At 39.3% G+C, this 26558-nt stretch overlaps 1 protein-coding gene across 4 annotated transcripts in view; it reads left to right on the top strand.

The window, feature by feature from the left end:
• PIGN (phosphatidylinositol glycan anchor biosynthesis class N) overlaps positions 1-26558 on the top strand; it is a 637819-nt gene that overhangs the window by 502295 nt on the left and 108966 nt on the right. For all 4 annotated transcript variants that reach the window (XM_073630904.1, XM_073630905.1, XM_073630902.1 and 1 more), the window contains 3 exons: positions 11993-12079; positions 22882-22937; positions 24670-24745. In XM_073630904.1, coding sequence (XP_073487005.1) covers positions 11993-12079; positions 22882-22937; positions 24670-24745 — 219 coding nt within the window. The remainder of the gene's footprint in view (positions 1-11992; positions 12080-22881; positions 22938-24669; positions 24746-26558) is intronic.

Below are 26558 nucleotides of genomic sequence, written 5' to 3'. Positions count from 1 at the left end.
GTTATTTGTAGCTGGGCTTGTTAGGCTTGTTGACATTTTGTTTGCTGTGTTACCCACCCTCTAATTTTGACTGCTTTTGAACACCTTAATTGTCTTTGAACCCTGTGCCCCTTAATAAATGAAAAAGAGAATTGGATTTTTGCACTCACCTTAAAATTAATTTCTTGAAATTTCATTGAGGGACACAGGATCCACCCCTCTATTTTATGGACTTGCTCTTGGCACTGCTTGTTCCAAAACAGAGGCATGCTGGGAGTGGGGGGGGGTTATACTAGGCTAGTTACAGATTCTATGTTTCACAGTGTCATAATCCTGTAGGTAGCAATATAACCCAATTTTCACTGAATCCTGTGTCCCTCAATAAACTTCCAAGAAAACGGTTTTGCATATTTCTAGAACTGTCTCTGTGCTGTGCAGATGTGAAGCAGTCCTTTTGTTCCAGTTGGAGCCTGGCCATGTGACAGCACAAGATGCTTTTCAGAATATATGAGCGGACACCGATAACAATTTATTTTTTATTTTTTTTACAGTGATCCTGGCAAAAGTTTTTACACTGCACGTTGAAAGAAATAAAAACAGGACTTGTAAATTCCACATACACAGCAATGCTGTGTTTTTTATCATCATAAATGGTTTTGCCTTTCCAAAGCTTCTAATCACAACAAGCCTGTTTTTCAGTGCAGTCACAGAAGTGAAATTGACGAGACATGCAGTATCATTTAGCATTAGTAGTTATGGCCAGAAAACAATCACCATTTTACTCTCGCGTACCCTGTTCCAATCTTTTCTTGTTATGTTTTTACATAATATTCCAATTTCAATTGTCGTTATGCTGTTGCATTATCTTTATGCTGTTGCACTATTTGTCGTGGTATAAAAGTCGCTCTGGGATACAGTGAAGGGAAAATGAGCAGCATACACCAAAGCTATACTCCAAAATGATTAGCGAAAAAAATTACATAACCATGTGTCTAGTGTCAAGATCACAATATTATATATAGGGGTCTAAAACGAAGTACAAATGGCCTTTTTAAATCCATGCTAAGTAAAGGTGAGCCTGAGGTTACCTGAACTGAGAATCCGCTCGGTTTTCTATGGACCGGATATATTGCTTAATAATGCAGGCACCAATTATATCCCCATATGGACCAAACAGCTAACAGCTTTTCTGCACTAGATCCCCTTCCTCACAGGGACCCGGCTGTCACCTAAACAAATCGCTTGAATAATAATAAATAAATAGTGCCACAAACCCACAGGCTATACAACGAAATCATGAATATCAGTGCAAGGAATTTAGATTCCTGCAATATTCTATTACTACTCATTGTCCTTTAAGTGTGTCAGGAATCCTAACCCATAGTTCTTCATACTGTCATTAATTTAAATACCATATCCTATTGTTTTACTGCTCTAACATTTTCAGTAAAAGGGATAAAACTACACCTATGCCTCTTGATGTGAAGCACTTACTTAGTTTGAAAGTAAACTGGGAAGGGGTCACTAAATGGAAGAGATAGGAGAGGTAAAAAGCAGTAGAACATTTTTCTTTTGGTATGTCTATTTAAGGTGTATCTCCATCTCTATCTTGCTAAATCTTCCAATGGGAACACCTTTGCCACTACCTGAAAGGGGATTTCTTCTCATTTCCGTGTCCTTTTTCTTGTCTTGAAGAGAAATTTCCCCAGTAGGACATGGCAAAAAAAAAAAAAAAAAAATATTTGTGCACTCGCTATTTAGATGAATATATATATATATATATATATATATATATATATATATATATATATATATATATATATATATATATATATATATAGTGATATGATTCAATAGTGTCAGTCAATTTATTCACGTATTTCAAAAATAAATTAAATAAAGGACTGCCGCATCACACTACCATCTGGGTAAGGATGTATAACCAACTTCAAAAAACATATAATAAAGTGCGCTGTCCAAATTACATTAATATATTACAAAAATAAACAACCCAAATCATGTGAAATAAAATAAATCATTAGTGCATTAACATCATATAAAGTGCATCAGCCTTGGTTCCCCAGACGACGCTTGTTTCGGAGAAACGTGTTGGGAGGAGCCTCGCACGTGACATCATGGGTGCAAGCTCTGATGTGCTTGCTGTTGGAGTAACACGCTGTTTGTTACCATGCACTCTATAAGTGCATTCTTATTATTTTAATACATTGGCTTGGTAAAATAATACACTATGTGGGTCTCCTTTTGCATTCAAATTCCTTTTTTAGAGCATATTGCCTCAGGAACTTGGAGAGTCCTATTACCTTGGATCGTGGTATATTTGGCAGCAATGCGTTCTGTGATCTCTCTGTGAGATCAGAAAATCTGATATGGAGCTTTGTTTATTGTTTGCGGTGAAGAGGCTTTGTGAACACTTTGGGTTGGTGTGATATTATCCACATAAGGGGAGAATACTGTGGTGGTTTGTAAACTGGGCACTATTTATGCACCTTTTAATTAGATTTCTGTTTTGATCCATGCACTTTTTAGATAGACTTTTGCACTTTATATGATGTTAATGCACTATTGATTTATTTTATTATATTTCACAAGAAATGGGTTGTTTATTTTTTGTAATATATTAATGTATTTTGGACAGTGCACTATATGGTTTTTTGAAAGACAGGGATTTAACCAGTTCTCTGCCAAAAAAAAAAAAAAGTTTGACTCTGTAGAAGAGAGCTTTTTTTTTTAGTGCTAAATTGCCTGATTTGTATCTTTGACTTTTAATAACCTGGTTAGGTCAGTGAGGAGAACCCATGTTATTTTTTTAGATATTTTTGTATAGGACACAATAATGCCACTTTTCTCAGTGTAGTATTGCAATTTTACTTAAAAACTACTTGTAACCGTGTTACAAAGTAAAATATGATACTGTAGAAGTAATAGTGTACTTGTTCATGAACCATAGAAGCACTTTAAAATAAGTTACTAGTCCCTCAGTGCATGAGCAGCTGATTCAGAAACTACATATTACAAATCTGACAACAAAATTGATTGTTTTATTGTAAAAGAAAAACATTTAGTAATCTGTAATGTTTGTTTTTGGCGTTTGTTCCTTGGATTGGCCAATTATTGATCTTATCTTCTGGCTCTGCTAATGCATGTTACACACGATCAGATTATCAGACAAATAATTTTCTGGGTTTTTTTTGTGCATGCTAGTCTCATTGAAAATTAAGAGTTTATTGAAGTTACGAAAATTCTCGTACAACAGAATAAAAATTTGGAAGTTATGTAATGTGTTATAGTGTATTTGTATTGTATTTTAAACTGACAACTGTGCTGATTAAACAAAAATCGTTAGACATCAAAGAAATTCTGGACAGCCGCACTCCAAAAATATTTACCTTTATTCAATAAGGTGTCATCCAAAATACAGGTCACAGCAAAGTGGAACAAATCTTATGCGTTTCACACTACAAGGAGTGCTTAGTCATTGCTGCCATACCAGCTATGGCTAAGCACTCCTTGTAGTGCAAAACGCGTAAGCTTTGTTCCACTTTGCTTTGACCTGTATTTTGGATGACACCTTATTGAATAAAGGCAAATATTTTTGGAGTGCTGCTGTGCAGAATTTCTTTGATGTCTAACTGCCATAGCATTGCCAGCACCTGGACTTCTAGACTGAAGGAGATGCCTTTTACCTTGATCTGACCCACCTGGAGCGGTGATACTCTCTCTCTAAACGAAAATTGTACGAGAATATTTTTTGTGCTTGTCCCATCAGATAATTTAGCATGAATTGTCGTTATCGGCTTCTAAAAGCTGCGTAGTAATGATCAGATTATCACATGATCGATTTGAAAGCGGTATTTTCCATGCTTTTTGGATCGTGTGTATGGGCCATAGCACTTTGGTTAGCACATGATCTGCATTCTTGTATTTTGGGATCTTTACCAATGTCAATATAGATTACACATCTGAAAATGTTTAAAAGTGGTAAAAGAACAATGGGCTTAATCCATCAGAAAGAAATTTAAAGGAAAAATAATGGCCATTTAAAAAAATATATGAAGTTGTTTGCTGTTTTACATCCTATATATTGGTATTTTACAAATAAACATTTCTCACAGGTAACATCCATTTGCAAAGCATGCTGAATTTCTTATCAGAAAATCAATGCTGCCTTCAGCATTAAAATGAGCCTGGGTATAACCGACTGAGCCAGTCAGACTTCTGTCCTAAGACCCTCTTGCACAGCAGAAGCATAGGAGCCAATCAGGGCATCAGTGCATGCACATTTCACATATGATTACAGGAAATATGCTGACAAGTGGAGATGGCAGAGTGCACAGAGCTATTGACACCAATGTTTTTCTGCTTTGGCATATAGGATAGTTTACATGAGTATAACTGAGTGAGCCAGCCAGGCTTCTCTCCTAACTTTCAACTATGTATTTAGATGTTTTCCTGGAGTTCAGCTTTAAGCTCTGAGTTGTCCTCAAACGCACTTATGAATAGAAGCCCTAAGACAGAAGTCCTGCAAATTATGATGGGTCAAACTAGCTTTAAATGCCAGATCTGTTTAGAAAAATCATATCCAAACAGAAGATACAGGCCAATCAAGAAGAAGGAAAATATATTAAACTGAACATTTTAGTAATTTCTTGCTTTAAAAATTTGACACAACCGATCTATCTGCAAGAAACCAGAGACAAGCCACTGAAGGAGATAATACTGCCACTGTGCAGCACATCAAATAACACTAGACTTAAAATTGCTTTGAAGAAGGAAATTGCAGAAGAGAGATAACACAGCTAGGGAATTTCAACCTTATAAATTATAAAAAAAACATACATTTAAGGTAAACTTTCTCTTCTATAGACAGTTATATTTGTGCAAAGGGACTTTCCTTGTGAAGCATTTTATTTTTCTTATTTTGGGATACTTACACTGTATTTATTTGGACTTTTGCACATTTGTCACTTTATACGAAGCGTGGTATACTGACCTTTCTGTTACGCATACTGTATAGAGTTGTATACACTACTGCACATTGTGCACACTGTTTACACACTGCACATTGTCACTTTTCTGAGCTACGTTTGCACATAGTTTAAATTATTATTTATATTTATTTACACTCTAGTAAGGATTGCTTTGTCACTGACTTTTGAGTCAATCATATGTTAGTGATATCATTTCAATATGTGTATTTTTATGAAGATGTTTTCACGGTTATGATATTTATTTACATTTGAATTAGTGTCACGCATCACCCAAATCAGTTTATTTTCTGGTGATGCAAGATAGGACTACTACCTAAGTCACATTTGTTTTAATCGCACTTAGGATTAGCGCAGCACCACCCATTCATATATTTATTCTCAAGGTCAGGTGTATACCCGAATCGGTGGAAGCAGCTTCTCTACCCTAGCCGCCTCCATATTTGATAGCGCGAGAATAATTTCCTTAATACTAATCCTGCTAACAAGCTGTGTGGATAAAAATGCTTATGGATAAATAATGTCCTAGGCTAGAGTTAGGAAGGGTAACACTAGATGATTGAGGCAGGCTCTTTTCACTACCAATGCATCTTCCTGGGGCCCCTCATGTATATCTAGCTGGAATAAAGCCTGCTATATCTACTAATGACCAATAGATTATAGCAATAAACTCAATACCTACATTTACCTATAATATCTATATTATTATATGACAGAATAGGAAGTCTAGTATATATTTTTCAAAGCAGGTCAGGCTTTTTTTTTTTCTATGTACACTTTAGTATAACACTAATGTGCCACATTTGTTTTTGACATACAAACTTACTACATACATTCAGCCATTGCAGAAAAGTGTCCAACAGTGGTAACACCTACATGCCCTGAACTGCAAACAAGCGCAGGTTCTAAAAAGGTTTTTTCTCAAGTCATCTTCCAGGACGGCACACCTGAGAGATGAGAGGCTCCTCCCCACAGGAAACACAATCAATCAACAGCTGTTTTAAGTCCACACCCTTCCCCCTCATCCTCAGTTTTTGATTGTGTTTCTCCCTACACGGCGAAACTGTTTGTTTTTTTCCAAATGACCGAAGCCTGGGGCTGGTGGTCTCCCCCTGGGAGCCGGACCAAATGCCTGGGAAGCCTCTGGGTCTGGCGGGATATATTTATCCTTCCCGGGGGGTTCCCCTATCCTTTCCTCAGGGGGGGCAGCAGAAACTGGGAAAGCCCCCCTGAGAGCTGAAGGCCCCTGGGTACAGTGGTGTCCCCAGAACTTCAGGGGCCTTTATCCTGTCTCCCCCCCCCCCCCTTACCTGGCCGGAAGTCCTTTCAGACGGGGGTGCTGGCCGTCGGTTCTTTCCAGGGGGATCGTATCCCCTGACTCCTGGGTCCTTGGTAGCTCGCGTGGGCTGCTGGGGAGGGCACCGCCTGAACGACCCGCGTTCTTACCCAGAAGGGAAGGCTGAGAGTCAGCAGGAGCAGGCGCCCACATCCTCCTTTCGAGGAGGCACCAGTTTACTATGGTGAATGTCTGCCTAAACCACCTCATGGGAATGAGGAACGTACGGCATTGCCCCCGCCCCCCCCCATGTGTATATACTGACTGGACAGAGCAGGACACAGCCTAACCTTGCAGCTCCCTAAAGGGACAGCAGTTGTGGGGGGGGGCACTTTGGCGGCTATCCTCCTTCCGTGTGGACCATAAGGATGGAAAAGCAAGCCCGGTGGCTGTGGAAAAAGGGGAAGACGACAACGGTGAGTCAAAAATCCCCAATCCCAGCCAGATGGTTTCTGGGCATTTGAGATAATCTCCCCTGGGGTCTGGATTCAAATAGCCCAGAAGCTTTTGCTAAAGACACCAGCCACAGCTCCCTCCTACATCAGAGATGCTGTATGGTGGACAAGTGGTGCAGAGGAGCGAGTGTGCCTAAACCACCTCAGATGGGAAAGAGGTAGGTAAGGCACTTTTTCCCCTTCCACCTGTATTTACTGAGTGGTGCAGTGCAGGACCTGGGGTCTCCATAACAAAATAGCCCAGAAGCTACTGCTAAAAACCACCAGCCACAGCTTCCTCTTATAGCAGAGACACTGTGGTTATCACAACAGTAGGTTGCCAGCCTCTCCCTACATACCCGGTTGTGGTACATTAGTAGGGGTGAATACAGCAAAGAGGGTGACCTGGTAGAACAAAGAGTTCCTTACTGGCCAGGTATACCACTGAACAAGTTATTAATGGTGCAATGGTTGAAGGATTCAGGAGTAAGCTCCCTTGCTCAGCAGGTGCACTAGGTTATCTGGCCCTATTAGCCCAGCTGCTAGGAATCTGCTTAAAGTTGCTCCAAGATGCTTAAAAGCTGACCTAACTTTCAGCAATGTGGCAGGGACCAAGCTTCTGTGTGGCACAGTAGGGGTTCCCTTGTGACAGATCCTCCTTTTGGGGGTTGCTTGCTATGGGTAACTTTTCATAAGCTCCAACCTCCCACTCCACTCTTACATTGTGGTTATATTTTAATGCAGGGGGTAAGAAAAACCTTTTTGTTGGTTTGGGCTACAGTCCACTCAGTGACAGATCTAAAAGCGATTTACCATAAATCGTTTTTCCTATATCCTTTGATTAAGGATTTTCTGTGCAAACATATGCAAGAGCTAGATGGCTATATGATTGCTTGTTTAAGGGCTGCAGGTGGCTATTTACCTCCAGGCTAAATTGGTAACCACCCTTTTTAGAGGTCTTATATTGGTCTCTAGGGCTGGGCTCATTGAGACTTTAGTTACTGATCAGCCCCACCCGTGTATGAGCTGGCTAGCGTTTGCTCAATCTATGGAGGTAAGGTAGGACAACAGCTACTATAGTAAGGTGTCCAACCATTTTAGGATTGGTTCCTTCACTGGTGGTGAAGGATTAGTATCTACAGCCCAGGCTATGCCTATGAAATAATTTGCTCCTGTTTGGTTATTTCATAAAGGGATACACCATGACTCCTTCTTGGCTGCTCACCAGTAGACCTCAGTAGTGAAGGTTTGTCCTTGCTGGGGTGTTTGGTGGCACAACTAAAGTACACATTGAGATTTGTGACCTCTCTGCTGAAGCTTGTTGGGTGTCCTTTATATCCTAAAGGTACTGCTTTGTTTGGCTACAGATCAGAAAATACAACAGGGAAGGTGGTCTGTACTTTCTGGTTTTGTGCCGCACGCCAGAAACGCACATCATTGAGTCTGGTGATGACATTTCTGCTCATAATTGTTATATTGCTGCACATCAGACCTACACAAGATTGGGGTCTGTCTGTGGGGTTTTTGTGTCCTGTATTACTGCCTTATTGGTTGCTTATCAGAAAGGCAGCAGGAAAGATTGATGGCAGGGGTAGTACATATACTGGCTTTGGTAATCGGTACAGCACCACAAGGTGGCGTCGTGCTGATTCAGACAGTGCTATTAACGGCAATAGCTGCCGATTTTAGGCATGCGATTTGACATGTGAGTCGCATGCCAAATCGCTTCAATATGGATGTGCTATCTCTATTCAGAATTGTTAGATTGTTGCACATTAGAGATATACACGATTGAAGTTTGTCTGTGGGTCCTGTATTACTGCCTTATTGGTTGCTTATCAGAAAGGTAGCAGTGAAGATGGATGGTCCTGATTTTGTTGGAAAATACAAATTGAACCTGTGCCATGGGTAGTACACATACTGCCATTTGTAATCGGTGCAGCACCACAAAGTGACGTGCTGATTCAGACAGCGCTACTAACAGCAATGGCTGCCGATTTTAGGCATGCGACTTTGACATGTTGAGTTGCATGCCAAATCACTTCAATATGGATGTGCTATCTCTATTCAGAACTGTTATATTATTGCACATCAGACATATACAAGATTGAGGTCTGTCTGTGGGTCCTGTATTACTGCCTTATTGGTTGCTTATCAGAAAGGCAGCAGTGATGACGGATGGTCCTGATTTTGTTGGAAAATACAAAATTGAACCTGTGCCAGGGGTAGTACACATACTGCCATTGGTAATCAGTGCAGCACCACAAAGTGGCCCGGGCTGATTCAGACAGTGCTATTAACGGCAATGGCTGCCAATTTTAGGCATGCGATTTGACATGTTGAGTCACATGCCAAATCACTTGAATATGGATGTGCTATCTCTATTCAAGATTGTTGTTGCACATCAGACACATACAAAATTGAAGGTTTACTGCCTTATTGGCTGCATATCAGAAAGGACACAACAGTGAAGGTTGTTTGTCTTTTTCTGATTTGTTTTTGCTGCTCAGCAGGGAGACACATTGAGGGTAATGACATCTCTGCTCAGTATTGGTATATGCTACACATCAGACATACACAAAGATTGAACATTGTTTGTGTCCTGTATGTCCTATATTTACTGACTTATCGTCCGTATATCAGAAAGGCACAGCAGTAAGTGGTGTTTCTCATTGATCTTCCTTGCTGTTTCTTAGGTATACACAGTAGGGGGTTGTTGGCTGCACTCCTCCAGGGAGCCACAGCATGGGGACCCCTTGTTTGTTCGACCCGAAAACTGCTTTTCCTGCGACCTGTGTAATCTTGAGGTCTGTGGTTCCGTAAGCAGGGACTGCTGGATACGCTGCGACCTGGAGTCGCACAGTCACGAATGATACCCTTTGGAAGCCATAGTATGACTTCTCATGCGTCTTGCAGTCCCAAGTGGCAGGTTGGGTCGCACGGGTGTGGGAACCCTAAGCTTATCTGTCCCTTCTGGTTCAGGTTTTGCAATGCTGCAGGAATACTCATTGTGGAGTTATTGCCTTATTTTGCAGTAGACCAGAAAGATCGCAGCTGTAAAGGCTGTCTGTTTGTTTTTATGTTGCTGCACAGCAGAAGTACTCAACATTGAAGCTTGTTGGTGCTTTCTGTTTCATATTGCCTTACCTTATGGCACTTCAGAAAAACACAATGCTGTAGGTTGCTTGTGTTCTTTCTCTGTTGGTTCTATGTAACTGCACTACAGAACTGCATAACAGGAAGGATTGTCTTATAACTGTACTTGGTGGTTCGTCATAAATATGCAACATAGAAGTTTGGGTCTTTCTGTCTTCTCTTTATAGCCTTGTTTTGCTGTACATCAGTAAAACACCACTGTAAAAGGGGGTTCCCGTCCTTTCTGTATTTACCAGTTATGACCTAGCTAGCTGCACTTCAGAAATGCGCAGCATTTAAGGTGTGTTTGTGTCTTAATGCTTACATATTGGCCGCACATCAGAAAACCAGACTGTGAGGTTCAGATTTGGGTCTCTTCCCATATTTGATATTTTGGTTTAGCTAGTCACACTCAGATACACAACATTGATGTCTGCTTGTGTCCTTTCTGTCTAAATCTATTGTGCTATGTCCACAATCTATGATTTTTTTTATTTGTGATATTAATAATACATGTATCACCTTTTTGTATTTCAGCCTTCTCTTCCGTGAAAGGGCCAGGAGTTCTGGTGCAGATGTCACATGTCATAAAGCCTCGACCCCTTACATTCAGGGATGCCAGAGCCATTTCCTAGGGTTGAAGCCCAGTAGAGTTATGGGTCACTGGAGGAAGGCGATAATGAATCGCCCTGTTTATAAAGAACTTAGGAAGTTCGGTTCAGAGGAGTTTTATGGCCTGAAGATGAAGTATAAACATGTAGACCCGACCAAATAGGTTACAGCTCGGTGCATGGCCTTCATTTTGCCCTTCTAGCAAATCTAGATGTAGCAATATGAGTGTTCTTCTCCTGCTATAGATGTTAATCTCCTGAGTAGGCTCTCAGGCGTAAGTAAAACTATAGATTGGGCATGCCTTAAACCCAGGGATTAAGTTTTTGTTAATCTATTTCCCTTAAGTAGGTTTCCCTTCAGTCTTTGCTGACGTAAAGCTAAAAATGAACAAAAAGGGGGTTGTCTGTCAGGGGCCCCCCTTTTTTGGCAGTTTTATTTCCCTGGACAGGGTTGTGTTAAGACAGGCCCCCTTATGGACCAATGTAGTGTCCTTGTCTTACAACACAGGTCTCCGATTAATCTTTTTAGTGGTTCTAAACAGCACCTATAGGCAGAATAGGCCATTGTTGGTAGATGTGTGACAGGCAACATTGATAACCTACAAGTTTAACATGTTTTCTGATTCCATCTTTAAGAGCCCACTCCACCTAGATCCTGCATCCGAAACAGAGAAGGCAGGGACACCGGTGGAGTAGACCGGCAGATCAGCCGCATGATCCAGCTAAGATACCTTCATCAAGCATATGGAGTAAAGGTAAAGCTTACTGCAGAACCGAGGTTCGCCAAGAGTCTTGCAGTGGTCCCACCCTAAGGTAGGCCTGAGGTACTTGATTATCCTCTCAGGTGTGCCGTCCTGGAAGATGACTTGAGAAAAGTACTAGTTACTTACCGGTAACTGTCTTTCTGGGAAATCTTCCAGGACGGCAGGCCTACTTCCCACCCGTTGGAGGAGGGAAAATTTTAGAACACTAGGTGAGTGCCTATGAGGAATGATTTCCCTTGTGAACCAGGTTCAGGAGTTACTTCTCTACAAACTGAGGATCAGGGGGAAGGGTGTGGACTTAAAACAGCTGTTGATTGATTGTGTTTCCTGTGGGGAGGAGCCTCTCATCTCTCAGGTGTGCCGTCCTGGAAGATTTCCCAGAAAGACAGTTACCGGTAAGTAACTAGTACTTTTTTTTTTTTTTTTTTTTTTTTTTTTTTTTTCATTGACCATACATACGTATTCTCCTTTACTGTGCATTTTTAAATATCTCAGGATCTCTTAGGACTCAGTGTTGTGTTGTATTAGCTGATTTCTGCATACCTGGAGGTCTTGCATTGTTCAGCTATTGAAAAGTCGAGATTTTAAACATGGTGGTTTTAGTGGTCATTGCTGACATGTTAATTTCATGACTCACCACAAGGGGGAATCTATTTTTGTTATAAGTGACTAAGATGACACATGATATTGATTTTCTGTTTTTTTTGTTTTTTTTTCTCCTTCACAGCTTAACAGTATTGACTTCTCCTGCTGTACAGATATAACTCAGTTTCGACAACTAAATTTGGATGACATTCGAAGAGCCTTCTTTTTGGTATGCTTTTTTTTTTTTTTTCTTTTTTTTTTCTTTTTTTTTCTTTTTTTTTATCCTAACATTATAGAGTGGTGTAATCCACACAATAAATTAGGCCCTTAGTCCCTGTTTTCTCTACTCCATACCTATCTATTTTTCCCATTTGTTATTTCCATGTTAGCATTGTGAAGAAAACAGCATTCTTCTGGCTTATCAGTTTTTTAAAAAATAACATAGTTGTAAGTAAAAGGTGTTATACATTTAGGGATGCAAAATCTGTTTAATCAAAAAAATGTGAGTTTGGTAAACTGCAAAAAATAATAAGTAACTGGCCTTATCCAAGCATTTGGATTAAACTAACATAAATGTGCAGGTTTTCCTTATAAAATATATACATATTTACCCCCTTATTATTTCGACCAAATCGGAATCAAATTCTGGTTTACTTATCTCTACTTTAGTGATGCAATGTCCAAGAACTACCTTATTGCTGCCAGCCTCTTTGACTGCTCTTTTTCCTGGTTCAACTTTTTCACCCATCTTGTTTCGTCAGTGCGGGATGACTTAACTGCTGTGCATGTGTTTTTTTTTATTTCAAAGTCTGATTCAGCTTGCTCTGTTTGTCTGTGGATGACTGGAATTTGGGGGGCGAGTGAGAGGTAACCTGCTGTTAGACAGTTGCTACTATGCCAACTCCCTAACCCAATGCTGATAATACAATCTGTTTTCTGAGTGTATATAACATTGTCACAAAACAAGTTCTGTAAACTACAGAACTTTGTGTTTGATATTGTCATGGTTACTAGAACCAGAAGAAAGCATTTGTTGGGTAGTTGATTGAGCATCAGACCTCCCACATCGCTGACTCAGCTCTGAGAGGTAAATCAAGTAAAGCTAAATAAGGATGGATATAAATCCTTCATAGGTAAGCGTTCAGACTTATAGTAATTAAAAAAAAAAGACATTTTCAAATCCTTGCATAATGTTGATCATAGATAAGGACAGCAGAGGTCACATCTTAGTTTAGCAGTCTAAAAGCACATTTTCTCACACAACAATTTGCAAGTTACAAGACAATGTAGTGATGTCAGGCATATACATGTAGAAACATCATTCAGGATCAGCTTCCGGATTGACATTCCCAGAACAGGATGACTACAGGATTGATGACAGGATTAACCCTGTACTTCTGTGAGTTGCTTTTCATTCACCTGTTGCTACACTTGGTCTGCTGCTCCTGGTGGTGTCTCTTTTGCATTACAGCTACAGGTGCTGCAATCCCTCCCAAGGAAGCTCATCCTGTTCTGCAAAGGTCCATCTCCGGAAGCTGACCCTGAATGACATTTCTACATGTATATGCTTGATATCACTACATTGTCTTCTAAGTTGCTAATTGTCATGTGAATAAATGAGTTTTCACACTGCTACACTCAGATATGCCCTCTGCTGTCCTTATCTATTACCGTAAGAAATTTTCAGTCTCTTGAGAGGTGTACTACAGTGTTTTGGAATCGCCCTACCACCTCTCCCAGACCCCCTGAGCCATTTCCCTCCAGTGTGTTGGTCACATTCTCTTCTGCACCATATCTCCCCACATACTGTACACAATGTTGATCATGACTGCTTCCCTGATATCAGTGAAAAATATTTAAAAAAATGTGTTTTTCTGTTACTTTTAGTTATATATTTGTAAAAGAAAAAGCTGCGCTGGTAGACACCAAATATGAAAAAGCTGCAACCCAAAGTGAAATACACACCAAACTGGAAAAAGAAAAAAAGGAGCTGTGCTACAAAAAAGAAGGTTATAAACAGTGAGGTGAACAAACATGTGCCACATATGGTAATAATGATAGGAATTAACCTGCAAAGAAAAAACGGCATAGTTAAGATGTGATCCAATGAGCGCATCAAAAATGGTGAACAAATAATCAATAAGAGTAACCTGTGAAGAAAAAATTTAACATAAAAACCCTTGCAGCTTCATAGAATAAATAAAGTCTTTGCATGAAAAGTTATTTTCAAACGAAGAATCTGAGTTTAGAAACACCCTGTGAGAGATTCTCCATAAAGAAGCACTGTGAAGAAGAAGCCTCCAGTCTATACGGTGGTGGATTCACAGTGCTTCTTTATGGGGGATATCTCAGAGTGTTTCAAAACTCAGATTCTTCATTTGAAAATAACTTTTCATGCAAAGACTTTATTTATTCAATGAGGCTGCAAGGATTTTTATATTACATTTTTTCTTCACAGGTTACTGTTATTGATTATTTATTCACCATTTAATCACTTGTTATACCGGACTATTTTTCACTTAATATTTTTCTTGTCAAAAATATTTTATTAAATTCAATAAGATTAAGTACAATAAAATTAATACTGTATATTGTACAATTTAGAGTATTTATATAATAATTATATGTGGTTACAATTATAGAATTAATCATGAGGTAAGGCTTTATGAAAAATCAAAGTAATTAAATAACAATTATGAGCAAAACCAATTGTGATGTAGACATTCAAATATTGTGTAATATTAAAGATTATGAAAAACTAAGTACAGATTTCCTGAGCAATCTTGGATTAATGAATTGTATTTCAATACTAATGATATCTTTGTAACCTAAGGTACAACTAAATCATAAGGTGTAAAGAGAGTCAGAGTAGAGAAAGGAAGAATAAGGTAGAGAGTGAAAAGTAAAGAAGACATATTAAGGAGGGGTCCACCGGGTCGATCCAGAAGTCACAGTGAGACCTATACAGTCAGCATGAGTTCAAATCATCTACCATGGCCATAAAACATTGTCATTGAATGTGTGTTGAATGAGTGTTCTAACCAAGGCTGCCATAGTTTATGAAATGTAGGTATTTGGTTTTGTTCAGTAGCAGCCATTTAAGCGTGTACCATAAAATTATTCATTCTTTGTTTGGTCTCGGCCCACTCCAAAGAGGGGGTCTTCCAAACTCTCGCCACTGTTTGTTAGTTTAAATTGGGCATGAGTTAGACATTCTGGCTTGAGGCAGAGTAGTGTCGTTTCAAGGTTAGGGTGAAGGGTAATATTGAACATTTTTTAAGCGTGTGTAAATATTTCTTTCCAAAATGTCTGTATTATTGGACAGGACCACCAAGTGTGCTTGTATGTACCTTCTTCTAAACAACCGCGAAAACAGTAATTTAAGTAATCAGGGGGAAATTTAGCAATTTTGGTTGGTACTAAGTACCACCGAGTTAATATCTTATTTGTTTCCATGGCTAGTACATTAGGGGAGGATGATTTAATTGTGGACCAAATTTTAACCCACTCTGCCTCGTCCAGAGTGTATTCCAAGTCTTCCTCCCATTTCCACACATAAGTAGGTATATCCTTATCAGAGTTTATTAGTAATTGAGAATAGAGGGAAGAAATTCGTCCTCTAGCGTGTGGATCGTTTTTGCATGTGGATTCAAAACTAGTGAAGTGGGTCAAAGGTACATCAGAAATGGTATTACGTGTAAAGAAATGTTTTATTTGAAAGTATCGGAACAATTCCGATTGAGGGATACCGTGTGTTTCGCAGAGAGATGGAAAGGGGATAAAAGATGACGAGTTAACAAAGTTGTGGAAATTCATTATACCCAAGGAAGACCATGCTTTAAAAGAGAGAGGATAAATCCATGCTGGGTAAAAGGTTGGGTTTTTGAAAAAAGAGAGGAGGGGGTTGTGTAACAATTGCAATTTATGTTTAAATTAAGCTTGTCCCAGAGGGATAAGTAATGTTTAGTAATAGGATTACTTAAGCCAAGACGGTTTTTGGAATGTATCCATAATATATTGGAGATCGATAAAGGGTCACAATCATAAGCCTCTATCAAAACCCATAGAAAAAAACCCATGGAATTTCCTGAGTGGTATGATATTTTGTTAAACTAGCTATGTGGGCTGCTCTATAGTAAGTGGCAAAATTTGGTACTCCAAGACCACCTAAATTTTTAGGTAAGTATAATGTTTTAAGAGGTACACGCGGTTTTGAGGATCCCCAAATAAATTTCGATATTCTTTTCTGGATAATACGTAAATAGTGGGCGGGGACTGCAATCGGTAATACTCTAAATAAATATAGTAGTTTAGGTAAAATTGACATTTTAACAACATTTATTTTCCCCAACCAGAAGATGGGAAGGTGGGACCAGCTGTCCATTAGGTTCGGAATGTCTTTTAAAATGCTAGGGTAATTAGCAGAGTATAAGTCTGATAAAGAGGCTGTAAGGTGAATTCCTAAGAACGGAATTGATCCCTCTGCCCACGTGAAGGGGAGTGCTACTTTTGCTGAAGGTAGTTCTAATGTTGAAAGCGATATGTTTAATGCTATACATTTCTTGGAATTTATCTGTAGCCCTGATATGGTAGCAAATTTGTTGAGAATAGGTAATAAATTTGGGCCTGAGACTTGCGGAGATGATAGAAACAATAAAATATCGTCTGCAAATAAGCTAAGTTTATGATGGATTCCACCTAATTCTATTCCAGTGACTGTTGGTTCTACTCTAAGGTATTGAGCTAAAGGTTCTATTAAAAGAGCAAATAATAAGGGGGAAAGTGGGCAACCCTGTCTAGTGCCTCTTTCTATGTTAAAGTGTTCCGATTTATATCCTGCGTATTTTATGTAGGCTTGGGGTTTGTTATAAAGAGCTGCTATCCAACTAGTGTAGTGGGGGCCAAATCCCCATTTCTGGAGAGTGTAGTGTAAATAAGGCCAGGTTACTGAATCGAAGGCTTTTCTTATGTCTAGAGACAGGAAGCATGTAGGAATTCGTCTTTTTTTGGCTATGTACGCCAAAAGGGTTGCTCGACGTACGTTATCACTTGCTTGCCTTGTTGGCATAAATCCAACTTGGTCATTATGTATAAGTTTACCAATTATCTTGTTAAGTCAGGTAGCTAGGATTTTTGCTAAGATTTTGATGTCTTGATTTAGGAGGGAAATGGGACGGAAGTTCATGCAGGATGTATTATCTGAGTGGGGTTTGGGGATCATGCAAATAATAGATAATAATGATTCACGTCTAAAGGAGTAGTCGTCTATTAGCGTGTTGAATGCTTCCTCTAATATAGGAGAAAGAGTTTCAGAAAATGTTTTATAATATAAGGCTGAATATCCATCTGGGTCAGGCCTTTTGTTAATTTTCATTTCTTTTATGGTTTTCAAAACTTCTGCTGATGTTATGCGTTCTTCCAGCAATATTTTTTGTGTGTGTTAGTTTAGTTAGATTTATTTTAGAGAAGTTATCCGCATCAGATTGATTGAATGCTTTTGATTTTGAATATATTGATGTTAAATATTTACGGAATTTTTGAACGATTTTAAGAGGATTACTCGTATAAGTGTTGTTTGATATTTTAAGTTTGATTGGATTTGACTGTCTGTCAATAGATTTCAGCGTGCGAGCTAGAAGGGTATTAGGTTTGTTTGATTTCATGTAGAACATGTGTTTTTATCTGTGTAATGTCTTATCTGCTGATTCTGTTAAGAATAAGTCATATTCTAATCTGGCTTTTTCCAAATGTTCTTTTGATTTAGAGGAGGGATTGCTTTGAAATGAAGCAAAAGCAGTGTTAAAGTTGGATTCTAATGTTCGTGCTAGGCTAATCTTTTAATCAGTGCCATTTGTCGTTGGATCAATCCCCGCATCACAGGCTTATGTGCTTCCCATAAAGTAAGCGGAGAAACCTCTGGGTTAGTGTTAAATTCTAGATAATCCTTAATACCTTGTTCAATTATTTGACTATGTAAGGGGTTCTTAAGTATGATGTCAGGAAGGTACCACGTTGAGTCATGGGCTTTAGGGATGGTAGAGGATATTGTGGTGTATATTGCATTATGATCTGACCAAGGAATGGGGATTATGCTGGATGTAAGAATTTCCGGTACCGTAGCTGTGGTTAGAAAAATGTGGTCTATACGTGCGGAAATCTTATGTGGGTGTGAATAATAGGTAAAGCATCTTTTGGATGGATTACATTCTCTCCAAGAGTCTACTAGATTATACGCTTATATTGCTTGTGTTGTGAGAGGGAATATAAGGCGATTTGTCTAGAAATGGGAGGAGTACCTGGTTGGAGTCACCGCATATGATGGCCGTACCCAATTTATAAGTATTTACCACTTGTAATAAGTGTGAAAAAAATGGGGTTGGTTGTTTATTAGGAGCATAGTATGATACTATCGTTACCGCATTGTCCATAATGTGACCAGTGATAATAAGATAACGCCCCTCAGGGTCTTTAATTTCTGATTGGATTAAGAACGGGGTAGATCTGTGGAAGGCTATAAGGGTTCCCCTCTTCTTGGCGCTGGCCGAGGCTGTAAAGACTTGTGGGTAAAAAGGACTCATATATTTAGGAGTAGAATTCATTGCAAAGTGAGTTTCTTGTAGGCATATTATATGAGCCTTCTTAGCTTGAAAGAAACAAAATGCTTTTGTTCTTTTTTGTGGTGTGTTGATTCCCTGAACATTCTGGGAAAGGATGTTTAAGGGTGCCATGATAAATGATCTAAAAGGTGATACTCACCAGTGTCTGTTAGTGTCTGACTGGATGAATCGACCCGTGTGGACCCAAAGAAGGGGTAGGGAGGAGGGACTAGAGCCATTAGGAGTATAGAAAGATAGAGAAAACTGAAAATAAAAAGGATAAAGTTAGATAAGATGCAAAAAAGCATGTAATGAAAAGTAAGGTTTACCCTTGATGGTGGGAATAGGCCACCATCAGGGGGAACGTAGCCTACGTCATCTGCCCACATATTATATATGGGCTGATGAGGAGGGCAAATTGGGGCACACTGAACGTCCGTGTTAGGAAGAAAAGCCCTAATAATATTATTTAAACGAAGACAAGAAACAAGAAAATGCTAAATGATTTGACGTAAAATTAATACAAGTAAATTCCGCTTGGTGTTGGGTTATATTAATCCTAGAGTAAATGGAATGTTATAAATTGCAATAAAGGTAACCAGCAAATAAAAATTAGAACATGCTAAAACAGAACAGAACCTAGATCTCTTAATAAATCTTATTAATAACTTTGTAAAATAAGAAGACCAGTCAGCAACCTTAGGTAATGGCTTTTGAAAATAAAATAAGACCTTCCACGTTGTCTTTAAAAGTCTGGTCCCAGAGGGGGTGGACGGGGGGACCAAAAATACTGGACCAAAACAGTACATATATCTCTTAGTTAATTTTGTTAATAAATTTTTAACCTGAGAGAACCAGCCAGCAACCTAGGATGATGACTTTTTCCATTTTTTTTTTTTTTTTTTTTTTTTTTTTTCCCTTTTCCTTCTTTTTTTTTTTCCCTACCACCTCTCACAGACAAAATAAAAATATAATAAAATCCAATAAGATCTTCCACATAGTCTTGAAGAGTTTGGTCACAAAAAAAAAATGTAATATATGGTGGGGAATGGGGGAAGGGGAATTAAATAAATGTAAACATAGAATTAGACAAATAGACATACATACAATTAATAATTTTCGCATTTGAGCCTACTTATATATTGGTCTTCACGTATTCAATACATAAGTATATGAATTTACTTAAATAAGTATGCTCTCTATCATATCAATAAGTGCACTAAGATTAGGTGTTGCAATATTTAGTTTTGAATTTAGGAAGTCAAATGAGTTTTTATCTGGGTTTCAAAAATAATGGGTATGTGGAGAGGAAATAAAAATTAGCTAAGTTATGGTTCAATATGATAACGAATCAAGGGATCTGCTTCTATTATTCAGTCCATGGCTTCTACAATTTGTTGTGAAGGGGAATCCAAACGGCTTCTCTTGTAAGAGTGGGAATTGATTCTGTTGTTTCCAGAAAGTTTGGGGGATTTTTGTGAAAAAGATGACGCTGATCTTCTGCGTGGGGAACTGGTGTTAGAAACGGTATCCAATAAATGCAGATTTTGTAGAGTTTGCTGTAATTCTTCCTCTGATCTGCAGATGAATTTTGAGCCTTTGCATGCAAAACGTATAGAAAAGGGGAAACCCCATTGGTAGTTTATGTGATGATTTTGTAATATCAGAAGTAGGGGTTTCATTGCTCAGCGTTTGTTTATAGTGAGTTGAGAAAGGTCAGCAAATAGTTGGTATTTCTGTCCTTGAAAAGATAAGTTATTTCTTTCTCTTGCTGCTGCTAGCAGATTCTCCTTAGTACGATAAAAATGAAATTTCGCGATTATATCGCGTGGTGGACCTTCGGCTTTCTTAAGTGCAAGAGTGCGATGGATTCTATCCATTTCAAAATGGTCTGCTGACAATGTAGGCAGAAGTTCCTGAAATAAGGCAGTAATGGTAGTTCGCAGGTCTGTCACTGACTCTGGGATACCTCTGATTCTAATATTGGAGCATCTAGCTCTATTCTCAAAATCTTCTAATTTTGTTTGTAAAGCTATATTTTCTACCTTAGATTATCCAGTTCATACATGTTTTCCTGTGTTGTAATTTCTATTTCATCCACTCTGGTTTCCAGCGCTTCTGTGCGGCTGCCCAGCTCCCTTATCTCTTTTGTGCGGCTTTTAGTGATATGTTCTGATGTTCTGAAGCTTTGTTAAGCATTTTTTCAAATTACCTTAATAGTGCTGGAGAGGCAGGGGAATCTTGTGAAATAGACTGTATGCCATTAATTTCTGAGTCTGACTCACCAGGAGAGGCTGTCTGTATAGGCTGGTGTTTCTGTGAGAGCGCTGAGGCTTTTGAGGAGAAAGGTATCAACGCCATTTTAGCTGCAGTGCGCGCTTTGGTTCCTTAATGGAGGGGTTTTTGTTTTTGGTGCGGATGCCTCCTAACACCATAATTTTTGCTCCAAATGATACCACTGTGTTCTAGGAGTTGTCCGGTGTGCATCTGTGTGCCTGGGACCAGCGGGCTCCAGTTGTTTAGTAGCTTTTCTCCTCACACAGAGCAGCGCTCTAACTGTGCATGACCGTTCCTGTCAGTGTCCAGCTGCTGCCTCCACTTAATATTTTTCAATATTTTTTGTGCGCTCATTGGATCACATCTTACCTATGCCGTTTTTCTTTGCAGGTTAATTCCTATCATTATTACCATATGTAGCACATGTTTGTTCACCTCACTGTGTATACCCTTCTTTTTTGTAGCGCAGCTCCTTTTTTTCTTAGTTATATATTTACCTTACATATGGTATATATTTACATGGAAAGAACAAACATCGATTGTACTCCACTAAGGGTTATAAAACCAAGCAAACAAAAAGTTCCAAATGAAATTCTACTTATAGACAGCATTAGTGTTCCTTAAAGGATGACTTCACTTGGCACTTATTGATGTCCCCACCCCCCACTAACAAGTTATAAGCTAAATCCTAGCTTAGTAAATTGTGCAGTGTGCCTGCTGCCTCACAGCCTAGTTTCAGGAGAAAAAAAAACAATTATTCTCTATGGAGTGGGTTCACATCTCCAGTACAAGTCGCCTGAAGCTCAAAAAGTTTTGGAAGTTTTTTTGTAGCTTAAATTGGGCAGATTGGTGTGCTTTTGAAGCGTTTTTTTGTTCCATAGGAATGCATGGAAACGCTTGAGTTGAGCATTTTTGAGCGTTTTAGTGCATTTTTTCACACATTTTTGAATGTTTTTCTGCAATAATAAAATAAAAAAACCCAACCCTTAACCCTAACATTAACCCCTAACAGTAATATTTAACCCTATTTTAACCCCTAATCTAACAAAATAAATAACTAAATTAACCCCTAACTCTAACCTTTAAACTACAACCCTTAACGCCTTACCAAAAAGTAAAAACAATTGTAAACATATAATGATAACTAAATATTAAATAAAAGCAGATGAAAAGCTAAAAATACATAGCAACAAATGATAAAACAGATTATATTTTTCTCTATTGGCTAATTAAAAAATGGCAAATCTCAAAAATGCTTTAAAAATGCTGTACGCAAACGCTCAAAACCGCACATACAAACGTCCCAAAAACGCGGCTCTCAGGTGTGATTGCAGCTTCAGTCTTTCATCGGTGGCTTGCAGACCACACATAAGAGTATGTCCTTGCTGAAATGTCACTTTATGCAAATGACATACCTCCTGAGACTTAGGCTGTATGCAGAATGTGGTGGCTTGGTGACTTGATAAGATCTATGGAAAGATTAACTTACCCAGAGGACACAAACAGAATCTCTTTTAGGATAAAAAAAAACATATTTAGATCCTATAGGTTGTGATCCTTGGCTGGCTGAAACTAGACTGAATAACCTGCATGGTGGGTCAAGGGAGTAGCTAGCAGAGCTTAAGACTAAACCAACTAGTGTCAAAACATAAGTGGTGCAGAGGAAAGTACATAAATTAAATTTTAGATAACATCACTGAGACTAACTGCTGTGACAGCAATTTAGTTTCGTATAAGCAAAACATATAGGCAAACATACACAGCAAGAGGTGGAGGGAGAACACAAAAAAATGCACTTATGCACCAGGTGCTGGGATAATGATTATTTGTCCCAGCACTGATTTTAAAATACCATCCGTATTTGGTGTCTCTGGAACTATTGGCGGAGTTTAGCTCTGTAGCTTCCAGGTGTCAGGGACAGCTTGAGTCCAACACTAAGTCTAAAAACCGAACTGATCGGCTCCTGGGATTTTGATCCTGCTCCACACTTCTCCATAGGAAGCTTCCTAATACGAAGATAAAACGGGTAGGGGGTTACATTGCTGCACATGATAGGTGTGCTTTAATGCAACATGGCATACGGCGTAAATAACCAGAAAACTTTTTAGCCATGTCTGCTTTCTCTGTTTAATAAACATTTTCCTTTACATTTCTTTAGGTGTTCTTCATAGTTACAGCCTTTTTCGGTACTGGGAATATAGCATCCATTAACAGGTATGATGGAAAGATAAAACCAGAATAACAAAAGCAGCTGAAAACGATTGGTAGCTTATTAATCGGCATGTTATAACTGATATCCTAATCCCACCCTTTTGTTTACCTAAGGGCAGCTGCAACCTGTTCTTAAAGAGGGGCTTCCGTCATATTTAAAAAAATTAAAAGTCAGCAGCTACAAAAATTGTAGCTGCTGACTTTTAATAATAGGACACTCACCTGTCCCAGAATCCAGCGGTGTCCTCACCTGGCCGGTTTCTTCACTGGGCTTCGGCCGCCGGCGCCAGCTTACTAAGTGTGGGCAGCTGGCTGTGACTGCTTGTGGCTCCACAGCCGGCTGCTCACTGCGCACACGTGAGCCGTGCTGTGCTATCTGATTTATCTTGCAGCTTTCTGGGACCTGTGACATGTCCCAGAAGGCTGCGGGTAAAGGGGGGGATGGGCAACCGCGGCAATTTGACCAGAAATGGAGGAGCAGGTACCTGTCAAAGTCAGGAAGCCGCTCCCCCCCGCCCCCAAAAAAATATGTGCCAAATGTAAAGTAGGGGTGGGAGGGGAGGAGGAGAAGGACGAGTGGAACTTACCCTTTAGGGTGAAGTTCCACTTTAACTACCAAACCTCCCACTTCCCAGCTGCTTACTTCCTGAATTGTGAGGGACACGGCCTGCTCCTTTCTCCAGAAAAAAAAAGTTATCCCAGTTGACCTTGTCTGCACCGTAAGACCTCTGTTGGAGAGTCTCCCAAGACTGCAGATGCCTGATAGGAATCTATGAGGGCTCATTGCACAGGTTTGGCCAATGATAAGGAAGTCAGCGGTCAGATTTGAGTAAGTAAGCAGCTGAAAAATAAGGTGAGAAAAGAACTGGAAAGAGCTAACAGGGTAGGCAAATGTACTTTTGTGTGGAATTGCACTTAACCATTTAGTTCCCTTTCACACATGCCGACCATTTGTCTGTTTTTCATCCATCTGTTGACGGATGAAAAACGGACATCGATGCATCTCTATGGAAAAATGGATGTCAGCCTAGGTTTAGACTAGTGCGATGCGGGAACCAGCGCGATTACAGCGCCAGGTCCCACATGCAGGCAGTTCACACTACCCTCTGCAAACCACTGCGGGTGTCTATGCATTGTTAATGACACCCCAAGAACGGTTCACAGATTGCAGTGCGAACTGTGGATTTGTACAGGAATCGGAACACATAGGTGAGAACATCCATGCGATCTGATTCCAGGCGGGAAAAAACAAAGTCCCTGCACCTTTTTCTGTGCGAATCCAATGCGAGTTCAGCCATACAACTGTATGGCTGAACTTGCATTGCTCAGACATCACATGTGATTGGCACCTGCGATTGCACTAGTCTGAACCTTGGCTAAATGGATGAAAGTCCATTTAAATCAGTTTACATCCGCTTCTGTCAACATCCTTTTTTTGAATGGATCAATGTCCTATTTTTCTTCTGTTAAAAAAATGGATCGGACAAAAAACTGATGCAAACGGACAAACGGTCCGTTTTTGCATGAAAAAAAGGCTCCGGGACTCAAGTGGTTAAAGACTCTAGCTGGCAGTTGTTAAAAAACGATGACAAACTGATGTAAACTTCATCTGTTTTTTCTTTGAAAAAGTGAATGAACTGCACTGATAAAACAAACGGTCCGCATTTGTAAAAGGGACCTTAATAGGCCTGCAGTATTTCTGCCTCTCATTGTGTTTCCTATTTTTCCTCTTTAGCTTTGACCCAGCATCTGTGTATTGTTTCCTCACTGTGTTTAATCCATTTGTGATGGGAGCTTTAATGATGTGGAAGGTAAGTTGCTAAGTCTCTATAAAGTTGGGATATCTTAATATTAGCCTAAGAAATTACAATATAACTAAAGGCAAAACTTTTTTTTCTGAAAGAGCAGAGAGGGATTAGAACACTTGTCAGTTTTTATTGCTGTGTCCCTGTTAAGGAGATTCACCCTCTCTGTTTGTCCTGTTTATCATTATCATTGAAAGTAAAAAAATATCCCAAATTGTGGGTTGTTCCTAGAATAGTAATAGAGGAGAATTCTTTCAACTGGGACACTAGTTCTGGTGACCTGGGGGTCCCCAAGGAATTGCCTTCATTTGCAGGGATTTCCTCTAACTTCCTGTTTGACTATGGGACAAAAAGTGAAGAGACATCTCCACAATGGGACACAGAGGGCGAAAAAAAAAAATTTGACAGGGGGTTATAACCATCCCTTGCTCTATCCAAAATGAAAAAAAAAAAGGTTTGCCTCTCTACTTTAAGATTAAAGGTGTACTCCAGTCACATTTAGCATGTAAAGCCAAATTTAAGATAAACGGCTAATTGTACTGTAGAAATACATATATGAAAGCTATTTTTCCCTGCAAAAGATTTGTAACTCTGTCCAGCCAGTCTTGTGATCTGGGCATACTTGCTAGACTGCACAACTAGGACCTTTAATCCTTGAGACCACTCTGCAGACAGCAGTTCTGTTTAACTATACAATCTGGACTAGGACTAACGTCAGCCACAAAATGGGCAACAGCACACTAATGGGATAATGACTTTTATCTCTCCTATTCTTAGGAAGCTCTCCTCTCACACATTGACAGTGCAATGGAGTATAGTCTAACTGGCATCCAGTGCTACCATTCCAATGCCTAGTCTTAATTCTGCTATGTAGAGATTTACCTGATGTTGATATCAAAAGACGTTTAGGTACTCATGCCTGCCCAGGAGGGTATGAATGTAATTTCCCTAATATCTCTGCAAATGTGTGTATTTCCCTTAAATAAGAAAGCCCAGCTCTACCTTTAGGCTTTCCGACAGACTGCATTAATCCACGTATTAGGAAGCTACCATTATTGCTAACAGAGAAGGCGAGGGCTGCGTCCCTCCTCTCAGTCATTCAGGAAATTGAGCTGTACCTACTGCCCGCAAGGCTAAATATAAAGTATTCATATTTTATTGAATAAAATAAATACACAAAAAGTACCAAGCATAAATTGATGAGAAAAATATCTTTAAAAACTATATACAGTGAGGCAAAAAAGTATTTAGTCAGCCACCAATTGTGAAAGTTCTCCCACTTAAAAAGATGAGAGAGGCCTGTAATTGTCATTATAGGTATACCTCAACTATGAGAGACAAAATGTGGAAACAAATCCAGACAATCACATTGTCTGATTTTTGAAAGAATTTATTTTCAAATTACGGTGGAAAATAAGTATTTGGTCAATATCCAAAGTTCATCTCAGTACTTTGTTATATATCATTTGTTGGCAATGACAGAGGTCAAACGTTTTCTGTAAGTCTTCACAAGGTCGTCACACACTGTTGCCTGTATGTTGGCCCATTCCTCCATGCAGATCTCCTCTAGAGCAGTGATGTTTTGGGGCTGTTGCTGAGCAACACAGACTTTCAACTCCCTCCAAAGGTTTTCTATGGGGTTGAGATATGGAGACTGGCTAGGCCACTCCAGGACCTTGAAATGCTTCTTACAAAGCCACTCCTTCGTTGCCCATACAGTGTGTTTGGGATCATTGTCATGCTGAAAGACCCAGCCACGTTTCATTTTCAATGCCCTTGCTGATGGGAGGAGGTTTGCACTCAAAATCTCACAGTACAT

This window comes from Aquarana catesbeiana, linkage group LG05 (assembly GCF_042186555.1).
Source record: "Aquarana catesbeiana isolate 2022-GZ linkage group LG05, ASM4218655v1, whole genome shotgun sequence".
Classification (NCBI taxonomy): domain Eukaryota; kingdom Metazoa; phylum Chordata; class Amphibia; order Anura; family Ranidae; genus Aquarana; species Aquarana catesbeiana.
Note: the sequence above shows the minus strand (reverse complement) of the source record. Positions and strands in the feature narration are given on the sequence as shown.